At 32.3% G+C, this 20,287-nt stretch overlaps 1 protein-coding gene across 1 annotated transcript in view; it reads right to left on the reverse strand.

Moving 5' to 3' along the window:
- The window catches only part of Pgant9 (polypeptide N-acetylgalactosaminyltransferase 9), a 332,906-nt gene that overhangs the window by 50,030 nt on the left and 262,589 nt on the right, over positions 1-20,287 (reverse strand). Inside the window, 1 exon segment of the mRNA XM_072526712.1 lies at positions 16,177-16,727. Within this exon segment, the coding sequence (XP_072382813.1) occupies positions 16,177-16,501 (325 nt within the window). The 5' untranslated portion in view covers positions 16,502-16,727.

The raw sequence follows: 20,287 nt of genomic DNA on the forward strand, positions 1-20,287 counted from the left end.
TAGCTCACAAATCTCTGGAATGGTGGAGGAATTCACCAGGAGAAAGACAGGCGAAACAGTTCATTACAGAACATTCGCCAAAATTTACGGCAGACCTAATAAGCAAAGACAGGAAAACAGTCAAGGTCATAGTAGGTCTTCTAACAGGGCACTGTAAGCTGAATAAGCACTTGAAGCTGATGGGATTATCAGATGATGACCTGTGCAGATTGTCACCTCGAAGAAGAAACAGCAGAGCACATTTTATGTCAGTGTGACAAGTCTGGCAAATGTGCGGTTCTTTGCATTAGGAGAAGAAAATCCACCGGCAAATAGCTACATGGAAGGTACAGTCTCGAAGCTACTAGACTTTATAAAAAGGGTCAGGCTAGAGAATGTTATCTAGGACTAGAGGACCACAATAGATCTGAAAAGGTCGCAGTGGAATAGGCCGAAAGGCCATCTCTCTTAATCTAATCTAATCTAATCTAAATATACGTATAATTTAAGTAGTATTTTTACTAGTAAGGAAGGTAAAAAAGAAAATAATAATATTGACATCATGAACCTGTAAATGTACAAGATTAACCATAAATATACTAATAAGTAAATAAAAGTACATTGGCATGGGCAATTTTCCTGGCTCTACCAGACTGTAATTCGTTTTGCAGTAAAAATCATTTTACTAGCGCGATTTTACAAACTGAAAGGTTCTTTTGCAGTTGCCAGCAGGTAAATTTACAGACATGTCATTTGGCAAGTTATGTAGAAAATAGCAATGAGTAAATGCATACAAGTTTATTAGGTTAAATTTACTGATCTTAACAGTAATATTACAGTTAAGTAGTATATTTGCAGTTTTCTCATAGTAATTTTACCTCGTTTAATGAGGGTTTATGAGTTACTGTCTTTTCCTCACTTGCACGGTTGAAGGATTCTCTAAACACGCGAAGTGCTAGTGAGATAGATAAACTCGGTTCGCTATTCCCAGTCCGAACTGTCTAGTGAATTTAGTAATTATTTTTTTGCGAAGTTACTTTTTGACAGACTAGAAGTGGCTGGAAATTACTATACAACCAAGCACACGTGCTCATAGCCAATATTAATAGTAAACAAACTAAATAGTAAATAAAATAGAACTTTGCGAATTACCGACAATCAATATTTATTTATCTGCACCATATAATAAATAGTTATGTTGAATTATAACAACTAAAATATATTTTTTAAATATATACTACCCAAAATTTGATGGGTTTAGTATACACTTCCACTATTTAGAATAATTCTTCTTTTTTTTTTTAAGAAAGAAGTCTGCAATAGTAGGATACTTGAGCTAGTAATACTGAAAAGTAGGAATTGTTGTGTTGTAGGTTTCCGACAGTGAATCTGTCAAAATGTGCCCGAGCTAAGCGAATTGAATTTAAACAGACTGGCAAGTTTGGATCTGTAACATGAGAATCCGTCGGGCTTAAGGCAATAAATTATATTTAATAGCCTCTTGACGAATGAGAGGGCGAATATCAACACGTGCTCATGTTTACAGATGGGAATTTGCTAAATTAATAAACTTTAGGTAAATTACTTTGGATAGTTTTTCGATTGACTTCCCAGAACGGCCACTTTCTTCCGCACCATAGGCAATGGGTCAGCTCAGCCGCTGGGTGAAGAATCAGCTTTGTTGAGAATTTTGCAGTCAATACGACTTTGATATGATTACTGCCCTACCAAATTTACAACTGCAATCTATTAGTAAAGCTACACCATAGGATTTGGAAACAATGTGCAAGCAAACTGAATAAAATATTAAAAAGTGTAGAAAGTATAGAATAGAATAGAATAGAATAGAAATATGTGTTATTGTCACTGAAAATTGTACAATTTTATGGACAAAGCTTACAAAAAGTCAAAAAAATAACAATAACAATTAAAATTTACTAAAATTACATAATTCGTCAATATCACAAAATAAAAGATAATAAAATATACAATCCATTGCAAAATTTAACTAAATTGCAAATTGCATAATAAAACCTTACGAACTAGTTTAGGAATAAGTTTAAGTTGCTGCATGTGATACCCAAATATATATAAAAATACTTTAGTTGCTTGTACCTAAACGTACTGTATAATTTCTTAGTTATTCGTTAAGAAACTCTTCCACCGAATAATATGGTCTTTCAGATAGATAGGCTTTCGTCAATTTACGGAACTTAAGGAAAGAAGTTGTAAATTTAAGTTGCAAAGGGAGATGGTTGTATAATTCTTTTGTCGAATATAATAAAGATTTCTTTACTAACTCAGTGGACGGGATCGGTAAATACACTTTAAGGCTTGAATTTCTGGTGGAGTAGTCATGATTAGGTCTTGCTGTAAAAACATGAAGGTGTTTAAAAATTAAGCAAACAGTTATAAAGAGGGACGAGTTAATCCCGTGATTTTTGAAGTAGCTTCTGCAATGTGTTATTCTACTGAGGCCAAAAAGATACCGTATTGCTCTTTTTTGTAATTTAAAAATAACATCAGATTGGGCAGCTGTCCTAGAACCCCAAAAAGGAAGGCCATATCGAAGATAAGATTCGAACAAAGAAAAATATGTTATCTTATTGCATAGCAGGATGAGGCTATATTCTTACTTAACAAATCGATATGAAGGGAGCATTTAAGGTTGCTGTCTATAAAAATACCAAGAAATTTTACAGAATCAACTATACCGATCTGACTGTTATTAAGAAGCAAGAGTTGAAGAGTTCCTTTATATTATAGGATAATGCTACTGTCTTATTCACGTCAAAAGAGAGTAAATTAGAGTCGGACCAGGTTTTTATTTTATGTAGATCAGAAGTTATAATTCCATGAAGAGTTGCAATATTAGAGTTCCTCCAGGTAATACTGGTAGCATCAGCAAAAAGAAAAATTTTTCCATTTATTTTTAAGTTAGTGATGTCATTTATAAAGATAAGAAAAAGTAGGACCCAGTACTGAACCTTGTGGTATTCCACATACAATGCTTTTGTGACTAGTCAGTTTCATTTGCTCTTACTAGTTGTTTCCTATTCCTCAAGCAAGATTGGAACCAATTCAAAGAAATTTAGTTTTTTATCAAAATGTCATAATTTACACAATCAAAAGTTTTGGTATAGTCACAAAAAACAGTGGCAGTATAAAGATTATTGTTTAGTGCTTGATAGACCTCATGTAGTAAATAAAACATAGCACCGCTGGTACATTTATTAGATAAAAAGCCGAACTGACGTTGTGATACAATGTTGTTTTACAATGGATAGGACCGGTATAAGGCAATAGGTCTATAGTTGCAGACATTAAATTTTTCACCACCCTTATGAAGAGGTATAATAATGGCTGTCATTAGGCACTCTGGAAATATACCTTTGTCAAAGGAATCGTTTAATTAGTGAGACCAGGACTTCCAACATATTTTTTGGGTGATTTAAGAACATTTTTATGGATAGTCCGTCAGTACTACAGGAAGATTTGCTTTTGATACTACTGATTGTTTGGATCAGTTCAGATTTGTCAACTGGTCTTATAAAGAATGAATTCGAGACCTTTTTTGAATTGGGGAGATAGGAAATAGGAGCTTGTGGCAAAATAGTTGATGTTATATTTTTACTCACATTAACGAAGTATTCATTTGAATTTTCAGGGTTTGGAAGAGAAAATGTTTGAGATGTGTCAGTTTTATTTCGAAGGTCGCTTATTATGGACCATGTTTCTCTTGTAACATTTTTAGAGTCTCCCAGACGATTCTGATAGTACATTTTTTAGCCGTTGTAATAAGTTTTAGATAGGTTCCTCTATACTTGGCGATATATTCAGTAACAAAGACGTAGGTAGTTAATTTTTTTATGTACAGTAATGAACTCATATTCTTGACTGATATGCGGATATCTTTGGTAGTCCAGGGTTTGTGACGTTTTGACTTAATTAAAGGAAATGCCTTATTGAAAATACAGACAAGCCTATCTAAAAAATCACTGAAATTATAGTCCACGTCCACAGAGGGAAAGTACCACCCAGAAGTCAAAGACAAATTTTGGAATTTACGAAAGTTATGAGGGAAAAAAATCCTACTTAAACGTTGGGTTTTCGAGGAATGTTTGTTAAGAGTGTTAAACTTGGTATATACTGCTTTATGATCAGATAGTAGATAGAGAGCGAGCGAAAAAATTAAAGTGTCAATAGTACCTATCTTTTTTGTCACGAAAATAATTGACGATAAGAGTAAACGTAGGAAATATATGGAAACAATATCACTTCGAACCAAGAACAGCAACAAGTTACTTCACTACCAGACAAGATAGTGACTGAAAGGGCAGACTAAAATATATCAAAAACAGCATATCAAGCTTAAAAAAAACAAGTGTAAAACAGTCCTCAAGAAACTAAAAACATGGAAACTATGGAGTGAGTCTCCATTATTACCAGAGGTAGCGCAGTAAAAAACAATTCATTTGGAAAAAGATGATCCACGTAATATTCTTGTAAAACTGTGTAGATTAAATTTTGAAGCAAAGCTTCTATACTGGCGTTGTATTACTGTTTTCTCTATAGTAAAATGCTGAGGCGAGCCTCAGGGAACTAGCGCGACGAGAAGGCGTCACGGGTAGCGTCACGAAATAGCGGTTCTTCACATCGTTTCACTACTCTCGATCAATTCGTTTCTAGTTATCATATAATTATTTTAAGTAGTTTTAAATTAACAACTACATAGAAAATCACTAATAAAATACATACATTTATTGGGAAGTAAAAAATTAAAAGAATATCTGTCAATAAAAGATTCGATTCGTAAAGTTTGTGAAAATCTAAAGTTCATAAATGTCATCATTCAATTAATAACAATATTGAATCATCTGTTTAAATTTTTGTCTCGTTTTAAAATAATTTCATATAAATACAATTATTATTTTTAAATATCTTATTTAGTTTATATAATAATTAAATTTATTATTAAATGATAGTTATTCATATTTTATTATTAATTTAATATTTCGTCGAAATTTGACAGATCTGTAAGTCTGTCTGTCCGCCATAAAGCTACATAAAAAACTATGTCTTGATAATAAACAAAAATAAAAAAAATAAAATAAAAGAAAGATCTAATATCAATAACAATAACAATAATAAAAGTTCAAACAATTGAATAAACATACTGCGGGTCTATTTATATTCGTCAAATTTTTTAAGATTTGATTTTGTTATATTTATTTTGTTCTATTTTATTTTTCTTTATTTTATTGTATTCTATTCTAATTTATTCTATTTTATTCTAATTTATTTTATTTTATTCTATTTTATTCTATTTTGTTCTATTTTATTCTGTTTTATTCTATTTTATTCTGTTTTATTCTACTTTACTCTATTTTATTTAAATTATATTTAATATTATTTTATTTTATTTTATTTTACTTTAGTTTAATTATATTGAATTTTATTCCATTTTATTCTATTTTATTAAAACGATTGTTCAGCTCTTTGCACTGCGTTTTCTGTCATAAAATAAAGTCGTCGTCCATTCACCAGGTGGACATCTGAATTAACTATAATGGGATGACGTTTATGGAAGACGAAAAGATTCTCGAAACTGCCTCATTGACATATCTTCCCATGTCGTTATGTAAATCTATCAACACTGACATCCTAACCTAACCTAACCTAACCCTCTTATCTATGACTGACATTTATTGTCTGATTATGATTATGTTCCTAGCATCCATTGTTAATTATCGAATGGCGCCATCTATTAGTTATATTGCGATTTAAAATGACCGAAAAACTGTTTTTTACGTCTCTTTGTACAATTTTTTGAAAATTGTATTTTACACGAACCTTCTGCTGATAATAACAAATACAAAAAAAGAAGGGTCTGAAGTTATGCGCGTACAAACATTACGGTGATTCATTTTTATTTATACAGATTTTAATATAATGTAATTTGTTTAAAATGTAAATAATAAATAAATTTTAAAAATATTTTTAAGTTTTAAAAATATAGAAAACATAGTATGACGTTTTGCGCTAGTCTACAATACCGCCTACTGTACCATCTTTTATTTTTTTTAAATAGTGCTTTTTATATAACCAGCATCATTATTAACCAGCAAATATTCTTCTGAGCTAACAGTTTTAATTTTAAGTTTAGTTATTAATTAGTCCTTTAAATTTTCACTCTAGCATAAACTCTTCCAGTTGCCTTAAAATCCTTACCTCTCAGTTAATGTTATTTTGCTCTATTTGCTTGAAAAACAGTGAATCGAGGTATGTACTAATGCGAAGCTTAAATTTAAACCAACCATTAAGAAATGAAAATATTTGCAGAAAACGTATCACTTATTCAACAGATTCCCTAAAGCCACATTTTAAAACATGTCATGTCATGTCACAAGAGACTGAGAATCAGTTAAGAAAATGAAGAATGGTCTCGGGGGTAAGCGTGAGGGGTTTTCAGATATAGTGAAATATTGCTGTAATATTCGCGAACATGTTTTGACTTGTGGATAAGAGAAATAAGGTAAAAAGGAATAATGTTGAACTGTATTAAATTTGGTTTGATGATAATAAATAAAGATCCGTACTTAGATTTTTAAATGAATTTTAAAAATGAATCTTCAACAATAAATTAGTAAGAAACGGTATGAAATCAAGACTATGGATATACAAATGGGGTGAAGAATGCAAAGAAATAGATCGTATTATTTTATAAAAAAGAAATTTTTTCTATCCGTTTTACTGCTATTGGCTTCCCGTACAATAAAATAATTGCCGTGGTATTTATATTTGTTGTTTTTTTTTTAACAATTACTTTTGTTTTTCTCCTTTTTCTTCTTTTTGTGTAGACATAACTCTGTCTGTTTTTTAATGTGCCTCTAGTAAGTTGTCGTTCCATCATTTTCGTGGTCTTCCTAATGATCGTCTTCCAATTGGGAAACCGTCTCTTGCCGTCTTTACTACTTACTCTATTTGTTGTCATTCGGCTTATATGATCGTTCAGTTCTACTCTTCTATTTCTTACAGAGTCCTTGATGTTCTCCACCTTGCATATCCGTCGTATATTTGTACTTCTAGCTCTGTCGAATAGTTTTTTTCTATCGATTTTTCTAAGGGTTTTTATTTCTGCTATTTCTACCATTCTTTTTGTTCTGTCTGTGTTAGGTCCTGTTTCTACCGCGTATGTCATTATTGGTCTGATGATTGTTTTTTAAATTCTGCCTTTCATTTCTTTGCTGATATTTTTACTTCTCCATATTGTTTCATTCAGGCAACCTGAGGGTCTTTTTGCTCCATTTACTTGATTTTCTACTTCTGTTTCGAGCTAGATAGTCTGAGCCTATATATTTAAACACCTTCACTATTAAATCGCAGCATATGCCAATAATAACAACTATAAGCATTACTTTTTCCATTATAGCTCAATTCCTTTGCCTAAATGAAACTTTCGTAAGGCAAACTGGTATAAGTATCAAGCCCAATTGGAGAACAATATCAGACATATTGAGCCGAAGGTAGAAAACTACGAAAGATTTGCCGAACTTATAATTAGTTGTGCTAAAAAACACATTCCATGCGGACTATTTCCAAATCATGCATTCGATGCTGGACCGAGGAATGTAAAGACCTGTATGATCAATAAGAGCAAACCAGAGACCCAGACGTAGGTAAACAACTAGAATCTCTGAATTCTGCAAGAACCACCAGATGGAGGGAAACTCTCGAAAACCTAAACTTCACACATAGCAGTTGCACTGCCTGGAACCTACTCAGAACATTGGAAACGGGCCCTAAAATCCCGACAACTAACTCTTCATCAGCAAACCCAGAACCAGAAGATATAGCAAAACGCATTGCCCAGCTCTCCAAACCAGTCAGAGAAAAAGTTCATAAAAGAGAAGTACGATATCGGCTCAAAAAAATCAAAACTGCACATCAACAAAGGCTGCCAATCAAGAGGCAAATAGAGACCGAGGAACTTTTCAATGCACTAGCCTTAGTTAAGTGTCGCAAAGCTTACCGAGTTCATAAAATACACTGGTCCAAAAACTCGAAAGTGACTCCTAGATTTCTTCAACCAGACAATGACGACACAAAAGCTCCCTAACCTATTTAAACAAAGCAAAGTCATAGCAATTTGCAAACCAGGCAAAGACACTCCACTACTGAAAAGTTACAGACCAATGACCCTTTTAAGTGTCTGCTATAAGATTTTTGAGAGTATAATTTACACGAGGCATTTACAATATGCCACCGAAAAGATTCCCGTAGAAAAAGCGGGATCTATGCCATAAAGAAACTGCAGTAATCAAGTTCTTTCTCTAACAAAATTTATTGAAAATGGCTTCTTACAAAAAATCGAAACGGCAGTAGCTTTCATTGATCTGATTTGCGCTTACGATATGGTATGGAAAGAAGGCCTACTACTTTAATTGTATCAGATGGTACAATGCAAATCATTTAATAACCTAGTAAATTAAATGCAGTGCGACAGATTATTTCAAATTAGCCTTTTCTCAGGTAGCTTAGCTTTCTCCGTGGATGTGACTGGAAATCTCAGAGTCTTCTAACATTATTGCCACAAATTGGTCGCATTGCTCCTGTAGTGATCCTTTTCCAAATTAACATGCTCCTTTTTTAACTCAGCTGCACCGTACATATATCTCCATCACTATTCTTTATTATCTGACACCCGAGCTCCAATTTATTTGTTGTAGATTTTATATTATAACCATGTATTTTATCTTTTTGAAGATATACTTCTATACGCGCGTTCGACGTTAAAAATTTGTACGGGAGTGAATCGGCAAAATCATTACATATGGATATAGGTAAGAGGGAGACAAAAGATATATTTTCTCTTTCTTTCTCTCTCGAGATTAAAAATGTTCCTTTTGTAAATATATTTAATATTTATTAATATTATTATTAAGTTATTATTAGTTAGTATTAGTTCAGATTTGTCTTGAGCCTCGTTAGGCACGTTAAATTATAAATAAAAACTTGTAAATATCTCAAGAAAGTTCAAATGTGTACTTATATATACAACAAACAACAATGAAATTTTGTATCTGTCAATGTCAGACAAATTGACAGTTGTATCACGAAACAATATTTTTATTTTATTAATATTATTATCATGGTAAATTAAACATATGCGTAAGTAAGTTATGTATATTGTCATTTTTAAATACTTATGAATATTGCATTTTAATTTGTATTGTATTATTATATGTTATTATATGAATTATGTTGCAGTGTATTGTATTGTATTTTTATATTAATAACAAAATAAACAATGAATTTTACTGCAGAGTATGTGTAACAAAAAATTTTTTGCATTCAACTCCTTTCATACATGTATCAAAATAAAAATATACATTTTCATCAAAATATTGATTCAATCCTTCATTTACTATACTCCTATTACAGGTCAAATGTAGTTTATATACAGCAAACGATGCACCATATACCTAATTCTGTTTCTCTGTCTGCTCTCTCTTATCTATAACATTACATATGTAATGATTGTGCAGATTGACTCCCATATAAAATTTGTAATAGCGAACGCATATATAGAAGTATAACTTCTACCGTCAGTCCCACTGGATTGCCACACCCGTTTTTTTTTGGAAATTAACATGTTGAATTTTCTGGCGGTTACATTAAATTGGTGCAGCATTCGTTGTAAATCATCTTTACTTTGTAATTTAGAAGACATAACAGATCTAAGCAACTACCGTTCTATCAGTTTGATCTCACACGTATATAAAATTTTCACAAAAATTATCAAAAAAAGACTGGAGACCTTACCACTTACTGGTAATAATGAACCTGATAGAGAAGCCTGCAGAATACAACAAACCAATGGTACTGATATTCGTCTACTACGAGAAAGTATTCGATACCACAAGCTAGCAGAAAATGTTAAAAGCACTGACAAAATGTCGAATAGACTATCGCTACATAACATAATTAAATATATCTACCAAAATGTCACAGCTAGAGTAAGACTTTCTGAACACGAAATAAATAAATTCTGTATACAAGGAGTACGTTAAGGAAAAACCGTCCCTCCAAAGCTTTTCATGATGCTTTTAGAAGAACATACTAGTAAGAAGGCCATTCAAGACCATAATGGAGAAGTAAAAACCGACATACAGAGCATTGCATAGAAATAGAAACATTATTGCTCAGAACTGTACAAAGACACTTCAAAAGATGCATCAGTTTCAGAAACCAAGAAATATGCAATCAGAGAGGCAGAACCAATAATCTTACGAGCAGAAGTAGAGAAGGCTCTTAGCCAACTAAGAAACAAAAAATCCCCAGGGATCGATGGCATACCAGCGGAGACTCTAAAAGCAATGAGCGAGATTCGCGTAGATATAATACTGGACATGTGCAACATATTATAGGTCACAGATGAATGGCCTGATGAGTGGTGCGAATCAACATTTATCCCCATTCATAATAAAGGATCACTAACCGTATTCAGCAATTACAGAAATATTGCAATTATTCCTCATGCAAGCAAAGTCCTGCTACATATAATCAAGGAACGGCTAAAGAACTTTCTACTCTCAGACATAGCCGAAGAACAATGCTGATTTGTACCAGGAAACGCAACACGGGAGCAGATACTGAACACCAGACAGATAATAGAAAAAGCGGGAGAACACAACATACCAATGCTGCTTTATTTCGTAGATTACACAAAGTCTTTCGATTCAATAAAATGGGATCCCTCTGGAGTATAATGAAAAATATGGGAGTACCCAACCACCTAGTTAATCTAATAAGAAAATCTGTATGATAAAATCTCAGTTAAAGTTAAAATACACATAATATATTCAGATGCGTTTAAAACGAAGAAAAGAACTGGACAGGACTGCATACTATCACCATTATTGTACAACATATATTCTGAATATATAATGAGAAAAGTACTAGACAAGTGATATGTAGGAATCACTACAGGAGGCAGAAAAGTAAGCAACCTGCAATACGCAGATGATACACGTCGCCAGATTTTCAGACAACCGATGACAAAACGTATTGTCGAGTGGAGACCTAGACAAGAAGGACTACGGAGCACAGGACACCCACCAGACGATGTGTGACGACCTGAAGCGTGTTAGCAATACCTGGATGCAAGCCACACAAGACACAGACAGAGAAGAAGAGCTGAGGAACACCTATGTCCGGCAGTGGACGCGTACAGGTTAATGATAATGGTGAGACAGGTGAGACATTGGATCCCAATATTTGTACTAAGAGTTGCCTTTCAAAATTGGCTGAGTTTATTAATACACATTCATACTTACGGTGAAATTATATTTTGGCCCGATGTAGCATCTTGACACTAAACTCTGACACACACTAGAACTGCAACATCCCATTTGTGTCAAAAAATGACAACCCACAAAAAGTAACCCAGGCTCGTCTAATGAAGATTTTTGGGCAATATTGGCAAAAACCTTCGAAAATGTTAAGCAGGTTACGATTATGGTTGGGAAGCCGAAAACTAAGAATAGTTGCGACGCCGAATACTTCAAAAATTTCGCGAACAAATTACAATACAATTGTAAATAATAACACCATCCAGGATATGCTGCGGTCTGTGAAATTGAAATTGCGTGTAGTTGAAGAATATGGACCTTTAAGTTTAAATTGTGTTTGTAGTTAATTTGTTAATAAGGAACACGTAATTAAAAATATTATTTGAATATATTTTACCATTTTCTTTAAATCCTTCATTAATATTTTTCCGAAAACTTTTACATACGTTCACAATAATATTGATATTTTGGTGGCGTATAATAAAGAAACACAAAATGTTTATTTTTTCTGCTAGTTTTATTTTTTCTAGCTTCAACCGTATAAAATATTTTCCACTGTCAATAAAACTAATTTGTAAATCGCTCATGTAATGGAATACGATTTAGCAGATTATATCTCTTGTTTGCAACATCTATCAGCACCGTTTTGAATTTTTTAATACTACCTAACAACTGCAGCAGATTGGATATGAATATGTATGAACGAGTACATAAAGAATTATTTATTGTATATTTTACAATGGTATCGATTTATTACACGTTTTTTTTTAAATACCTATATGACAACGCAATTTAAAAAAGGAGCAAAATTAATTATTTTGTATTTTGAATATAATTAATTTGCATGGATTACAATATTCGGTTAAGAAATTAATAGCTATTTAAATCTTAAAGTTTTATGATTAAAATAAAATTACATTTAATATATTATATTATGGTTATTGAATTAACAGTTGATAACAATGTTAGCGCTGATATAAGAAAACAAAGCAGAACAGCAAACATTAAGCTAATTAACAATATATAGTAACTACAAACTGAATCGAAGAAACTGATGCGAATCACATAATTGAAGAGCTAAAGTACATTCGTTCAGCAAATTCCCAGCTGTAAACAAACGCACGTGTTGATATTCGCCCACTCATTCGTCAAGATGCTATTAAATATAATTTATTGCCTTAAGCCAGACGGATTCTCATTTTACAGGTCCAAACTGGCCAATCTGTTTAAATTCAAATTTTAGCGTGTTGGTTTTTAAGTTAATATATTGTGTGTTATATGTTATAGTTATTATTAAGTTATTTACTGGTCGTGTTATTTTTTAGAGTTTTGTTTAAGTGTTATAGTGTGTAGGGAACTTTTAGTATCCAAAAGCAAAGTATTTGTTATTCAAAAGTAAAAATAGCTTGCGGGAATCACTTTAATAAAGGTAAGAGAAACCAATATTTTAATTTATTGATGTTTCGAAAAGTTTTATTTCTTTTTTAGTCCATTTATTCACGGTTTTTGCTGTAAATATTAAAGAAGCGCTTGGATTGACATGAAATTTGGCATATACAAATATACATAGTTAACGGCAAAGAAAAAAAGTAATATCGTGCCGATGAGTGCTTTTGCCATGGGGGCAAAAGCCCTCACCCTTTCACCCCTTCTGGGGTGTGAAAAAACATGCGATCAAAATAAGTCCAGAATTGAATAAACTGACTAATTCTAAGCAACTTTTATTTTATACAGTTTTTGCAAAAAGTCAATACTTATCGAGTTATTTGCGAGTGAATATGATCATTTGTCAATAAAAAAACCACATTTTTAGACTGTTTTCCGCAAATAGCTCAAAAATTGTCTCTCGACGTTGTCCGATACCTAAACACTATCTCTTCCTATCTTCGCAGTCGTTTGTTGTTAAATTTCTTTCGCTCATGGACTTGTTTACGCCGTGTTGCCATTCTAATCTGGGTCTTCCTCTTTTCCGTCGACCTATCGGTTGCCATTCTATTACTTTTTTGGGGAGTCTTGATGCTGGCATCCGTTGAACATGACCATACCACCTTAATTGTTTCTTCTCTATATCTTGAGTTATATTTCCTTCTATTACCATAAGTACGTTGTTTTATTATATCATTTCTGATTCGGTCTCGTCTGGAAATACCTAAAGATCTTCTCATTGCATCCATCTCTACTGCTTCTATTCGCTTTTTGTTCTTTTCACTAATTCTCCATGTTTCAGCGCCATAAAGAAGAGTAGGTTTAATCATGGTCTCATATATATTAAATTTCCTTCCTTTCGTTATCTCTTTACTCCACAGTATACTATTGAGACATCCTAAGACTTTCTTTGCTTGAGTGATTAGTTTTTCTATTTCCCGTGTATCAGTTCCTGTATTGTCAAAGGCAACACCCAAGTAGTCATAGCTGCGAAAAATATAGCTTATAAAAAGTTAAAAAAAAAAGATGTATTTATACCTATATGAAGTCTGTAGACTCAGTAAAAGCAGATTTGTAGCTAATGAAAAGCAATTCAAATAACACAATCGAATAAGATTTTCAAAGAAATTAGAGAGTTGATTCAGGATAAAAGAAAGGCTCAAAAGGTATGGCAGAGGACTCGAATAACTGAAAATAAAAATAAGCTAAACAGGATCACACAACAGCTGCAAAGAGAAATCGCTAAAATAACGAACGAATCAATCAGTAAAGTAAGTACCTGAGAGAACTATCTGATGATAAATGCACCAATTACTCCCTCTGTAAGGCGACCAGAAAGATATATAAGCTAGTTCAATATATACTTCCTTTACAAAAAGAAGACAGAACATGGGCAAGAAATCCCAAAGAGAAAGTGGATACGATCGCTAATTATTTAGAAAATTTATTTCAACCAAACCCTGGGGAAATATGTAGACGATGAGCCAGTAGGTACTGATTCTATTAATATACAATTGACTACTACAAAAGAAGTTCAAAAATTAATCAAGAACATCAATACAAAAAAAGCACCTGGGTTTGACCCGATCCATGGTGAGATACTAAAAAAAATAGCTAGAAAAGCCATAGTAAAACTTACTATACCCTAATAAATGCATCTTTTAGACTTAAATATGTTCCCATCCTTTGAAAAACTGCAGAGGTCATAATGATACCCAAAGTAGGACAAGATACCCATAAATTACCATCATACAGGCCATTCTCCTTACTATCCATAATCTCAAAGGTGTTTAAAACATTGCTACTACGAACAATGAACCATATAATTGAACAAAAAAATATTATTCCGACAAAACAATTTGGATTTCGTGAAAAACACTCCACAGTTGACCAGACCCATCAAAATATAACCGAAATAGACAAAGCTATGGAAGGTGATAAAATTTGTTCAGCAGTATTCCTGGATATCGCAAAAGCATTTGACAAAGTATGGCACGAAGGCCTGTTAATGAAGCTAAAGAAAATATTTGTTTTGCGATACCAGCGAACATTTAGAGTTAAAATGGAAAACGAGTCTGAGTTAAAGCTAATAAACGCAGGGGTTCGACAAGGTAGCGTTCTTGGACAAGTACTATACCTTTTGTATACATCTGACATTCCGGAGAGAGAAAAAATTCAGTTAGCCACATTTGCTGATGATACAGCAGTCTTGACAATAGGAGCAACTATAGAAGAATCTACGGTTAACCTACAAAATGCATAGAAGGCTGGTCCATAAAATGGCGTATAAAGTTAAATGAGCAGAAATCAGTTCATATTAACTTGATTAACATAAAAAAATAAATTATCTTTAAAAACAGCATTGTTCCTAATAAACAAAAAGCAGCGAAATACCTGGGTTTAAATTTGGACATCAAACTCAAACGGAAGGAGCATCTTAAAAAAAAACTGAACAGTTGAAGATAAAGTACAAAAATATATATTGGCTAATAGGTAAGTACTCTCAACCTGCCATCCAAAACAAAGTACCGATTTACAAACAGATATTAAAACCGGTGTGGACCTATGGCCTACACTTATAGGGCTGTATCAAAAAAGCAATTATAGAAATTTAGAAACGCTCCAGAACCGAATACTAAGGAATATCGTAGGTGCTCCTTATTATATTCGGAATGATGATTTACGTAGCGACCTTAAAGTCGAATCGATTCTAAATAAAATTAAGAAAGTCGCCAGGAGACGAGGCTCCATAACCATCCCAACCATGAGGTACTTCAGCTTCTTGTCAACCAACCCCAGAAGTGAAGGCTCAAGAGGACTAAACCGTTCGAGTTTGTGTAATGTGTGAAGTTGTGCAAGGCTTAGTTAGTGTTGTGCTGTGTAACCACAACAAAGAAGTGGGCATTTCATGTCAAAAAAAGCTAGGGTGGATAAGCTGACATCTACCTTACAATCTTAGAAAAATTAGGTTAAAAAAATGCTGATCAATCTTGTAGATTAGGTGTATTCTTAATGTTTAATATAAAAAAAGGTATTTTTTGTATGTTACTGGTTGTGAATTAATAAAGCTATAACATAGAAGTTAGCGGTATAAATGAGTTTTTTTCTACATATTTCCTACAATGTATAAATGAAATATGTAATAACAACCGCAAATATTTTCTTGTTAAGTTTTAAAAAATAAAATTTTTAAAAAATTGGGTCAAAGGTAAAATTTTAATTAGTTCATGTATTTTAAAATATATTTTTACCGTTAATGTTATCAGATAAGCGCTTCTATGACGAGTCTTTAGTTTTAAAACGACGTGGCTGCCAACCATGCTCACATTTAAAAACTTTACATTTATTATATTAAATAATTTGTTATTGCAATACAAACAAATGAATATTATGTAAAAATTATATACGAACAGCTTACCTGATAAATTCGTAGGCAAAACAACTGGTTTTCCCATCTCTCCTGCCACGTTATCAGGGGGCACAAGCACACCGTTATAGTCAAAATTATTATTGTTTTTATTTACACTTTTGGACGAAGTCCTTCGCGATTCTTGGAACGGAATCACTCTTTCGGGCACTACTTCATTTTTTCTGATATGTCCACCATCGAGAGGGAGCGCCACCATGTCGGATTGAGGAGAGCTATTGTCTGTATAGAGTAAAAAGGCTATCGTGAACCATGCGGTCGTTACTATAACTGCTAATTTTAGAAGCAGAGATCTCTTCCTGTACAGAATTCCCATTTTATCGATAAATTACTAAAACTACGCGACACTAACGTTGACTAGATGACACTGTATTCCGAGTGAGCTTTATCTGTAGTTAAGTGTAAACATCTTTTGATAAAATAACACAGGTCTAATCAGATAAGATTCTGTGGATTATCACAGTATGGATATTCCTGATATGTGTGCATTAGTATTGCTGATAATGATTGAATTGCCGTCTTTTTCTTGGATATGTTCATGCCTGAAATAAAAAATATATAATTAGACCAAATATTAATTAATTATTAGCATGTTAAACAGAGTGGATATAAAAGGGACTCATATTCAATAAAATACTGAAAATAATTTTCTAAATTAAAAGAAAATATTATTACTACTTCTACTGTTGTTTATGTAATAATAATTATGGGTAGTGCTCAATGTTCTTAATTCCGGAGATTGGGATTATTGTGACAGGGTCGTAAAATTATAGTAAACTTGAAACAAAACTTATTTATGTATTTTAAAAATTTATGTAGAAAATTAATTATATTTTCTACAATAGTTTGTCCTTCTATAATAATTTTAATAATGATTGTTATTCTCACTAATATATCTCACTAATTTTAAGACATTCAATCAGCATGACACGCCTTCTTTCTGCTGCATTGTATCTTCTGCGCCTGTCAGTTCTTAAGATTCAAAATATTCAAACCCAACTACCCTTAAAATCACTTCGTTTTTGCCTTCTCAAATAGAAGCACGTAAGTCAAACCTTATTTTCAGCTACTCAAATAGAAGCAAGTTATAATTTTCACGCTTCTCAAATAGAAGTAGTTTTCAAATAACTTATTTTATTAAATAGTTAATTAAATTCAGTGTCTGTGCATCGAATATGTAAGTACCTGAAATTATTCTTTTATACAGAAGAAAATCGACAGTTTATGTGCCAACATTTCATAAATGCCGGTCCGAAAAATTACAGGGTTGACGGATATTCAACAAACTATAAACTTTCTTGTTCTATAAATCGCATGTATTTAGCTTTAAGAACAATTATTAATATAAACAGTTGTGCGGTTTAAGAACATTTTATATGAACATTTATGTTTTTATTATTATTAAAAAGGGTGATTTGTTGGCAATCCCGATACTACTATTTATTCATGTAAATAATACAATAAAAATATTTCTAGCTTAATTCTTATTTTAATTATTCTACTTTTAACTTTACTATCCACTATATTATTACTAATCCGCAATTTTGCGACCTAATGGTCGCTGGTCCTTCGAGGTTTTATTTATTTTTTATCTACCAAATGTAGGAAGGTGGGACTATAATTTTTCAAATATTTACCTTTAAATCATCGAATCAGCTACCTCATCCTTTCCCCTACAATTTAAATTATATATTTAAAATTAAATAAAGTAATTTTATTATTTATTAATTTTTTATAATTTAAACAAATTCAATCAATTATTATGTTTGCTCCTAACGCCACCTGTTAACGCATTAACAAAGCTTACGTTGTTTACTTATGATAAACATATCAAATTCAGACCAAATATTAATAATAAAATGTAAATAAATATTATTTAATAGGAAATTTAATTATGATATAAAATAAATAATAAGTTTAAAAATAATAATTGTATTTATATGAAATTATTTTAAAACGAGAATTAATATAAAAATTGAAACAGATAATTCAATATTGTTATTAATCGGATGACATTTATGGATTTTATTAAATTTTGAAAATCGTTACAAATCGAGTCTATTAGTGACAGAAATCGATGTCAAAAAGAGCTATTTTCACCATTTTACTGTAGGGAAAAAAGTTATACAATAACAGTATAGAAGCTTCGCTTTAAAAGCCGATATATTGGCGAGTAATCTCAATGACGTATTTAAACCCCACGAATTGAACACACCTTTGGAAAATCAAGAAAAAATGTCTGATTACATTCAAGCACGAAATTTATTCTCTAATAAAAGAAATAAACTCCAAGAAGAGTTTTGGTTGTGATCTAATACCTGGTAAAACTATTAAAGAACTACTACTTATAGCCATACAAGCACTCCAGCAAATAATCAACGCGGCATTTAGATTAAAGTACTTCCATTATTCATGGCACCGTGGAACAGTTTCATCGTATGGTTGAAAAATCAGCAATGACTTAGAAGGCAAAAGGTACTGTAGTGCAGCCTTTCTAGACAAGGTATTCGATAAAGTATGACAAAAAGCATTACTTTACAAAATAAAACAAAACTTACCATATCCCTCCTATGAAACAATCAAATTATATCTGGGTATGCGAAACTTCCAAGTCCAGATAAACGCAACACTCTCCAAAAGTTTTCCTATGTCAGTAGGACTACTACAAGGAAGCATACTAGGACCAACCTTGTAGGTGTATCCTATGCTGATGACACTGTTATTATGGTATCACATACCAGGTCTGAAGCTGCTTCTAGTGGATTACAAATCGCTCTTGACAAAATACAAAAAGCAAATCTGTTTATGTTTAACTTTTATAACCTCTGTATAACTTTTTGTTTATAAAGATGTAAAGTAGAAGCTGTACAAAGGATGATATATCAAATGACATTTTACATCGAATTTGTCTCAGTCCAGGCACTCCCACTCTAAAAGTGACTACCAAGTTAGGAATGCAGTCGCTTAATCGTGAATTGAGCGATACTTCCAATCGAGAAATAGAACGAGAATAGTGATCGAGTGATTGAGATGTATTGAACCAATTAGTTCGAACGAATGTATCAATGTTGAACCCACAATAGAGCGAAGTGCAATATAAGTTAATGAAACTAACTGACGACAAACAAGTAAGTTGCAATACTAAACTATATTTATGCCGAAGAGTTCTCCAAGTAATCGCTGGCTGTCGACGATGGCCGTATTCCTGTTAATAAACTGAATAGTTTGATTTCGGTTTCGCTGAATTTTTGACATTTGGCCTCAACGAAGGAGCTTATTAATAAAGTGTTCTCAAACATCATTACTAACCACAAAAATCCCAATTGGTTGAGTGAACGAACAATTTTATCAGCTGCACACTTAACAACTGACGGTTAGCTTAGTCGTCATCATAATTTTGAAATCTGAACCAAGTGAAGAAACCAAGGAAGATTTCATTCCGAGAATTCCGAAGATACCAACCGATATGCTAAATTTAAACGAATTTAATTCGTCTTGTATTCGCCATGACAATAAACAAATCCCAAGGCCAATCCTTGAATGTTTGTGGACTGAATATAATAAATAATTGTTCTTCTCATAGTCAATTGTACGCAGATTGTTGACGTGTAGGCCAACCATCCACTTAGTATTACTTTAGCATTCATTCATTCTCACACCTGGCAACACAACGAAAAATTTAGTATACAAAGTAAATAGTTTTGTTTTTTAGTCCAGTCGTCAGAGATTTGACTTCTAAAAATTATACGAACAAGCTGAATTTTGCCGAGAATGTTAATTTCAAATCTGTTCAATAAATAAACGATGAATGATTTTTGCAACTTTTTATTATTCTTGTGATATCAATAAAATGTATCACTTTCATTGACCGGTCCTAGTGAAATTTGTATTGATAGAGACCAATCTTCAAAACTTACAAGATGAAATTTCGATTTTGAGTTTTGGTAACAAATATGAGGCATTTGAAATATGACTAAAAAACACAGAATTGAAACTTTTACATTACAAACGATCACACGTCGCGGGAATTGCCTCCAAGAAGATGATTTTGAGTGAAATTTGTAGCAGAAGTTGTATACTTTTGAAAAATGTACTAGTGTAA

The sequence above is a fragment of the Diabrotica undecimpunctata genome, chromosome 3 (genome assembly GCF_040954645.1).
Source record: "Diabrotica undecimpunctata isolate CICGRU chromosome 3, icDiaUnde3, whole genome shotgun sequence".
NCBI lineage: Eukaryota > Metazoa > Arthropoda > Insecta > Coleoptera > Chrysomelidae > Diabrotica > Diabrotica undecimpunctata.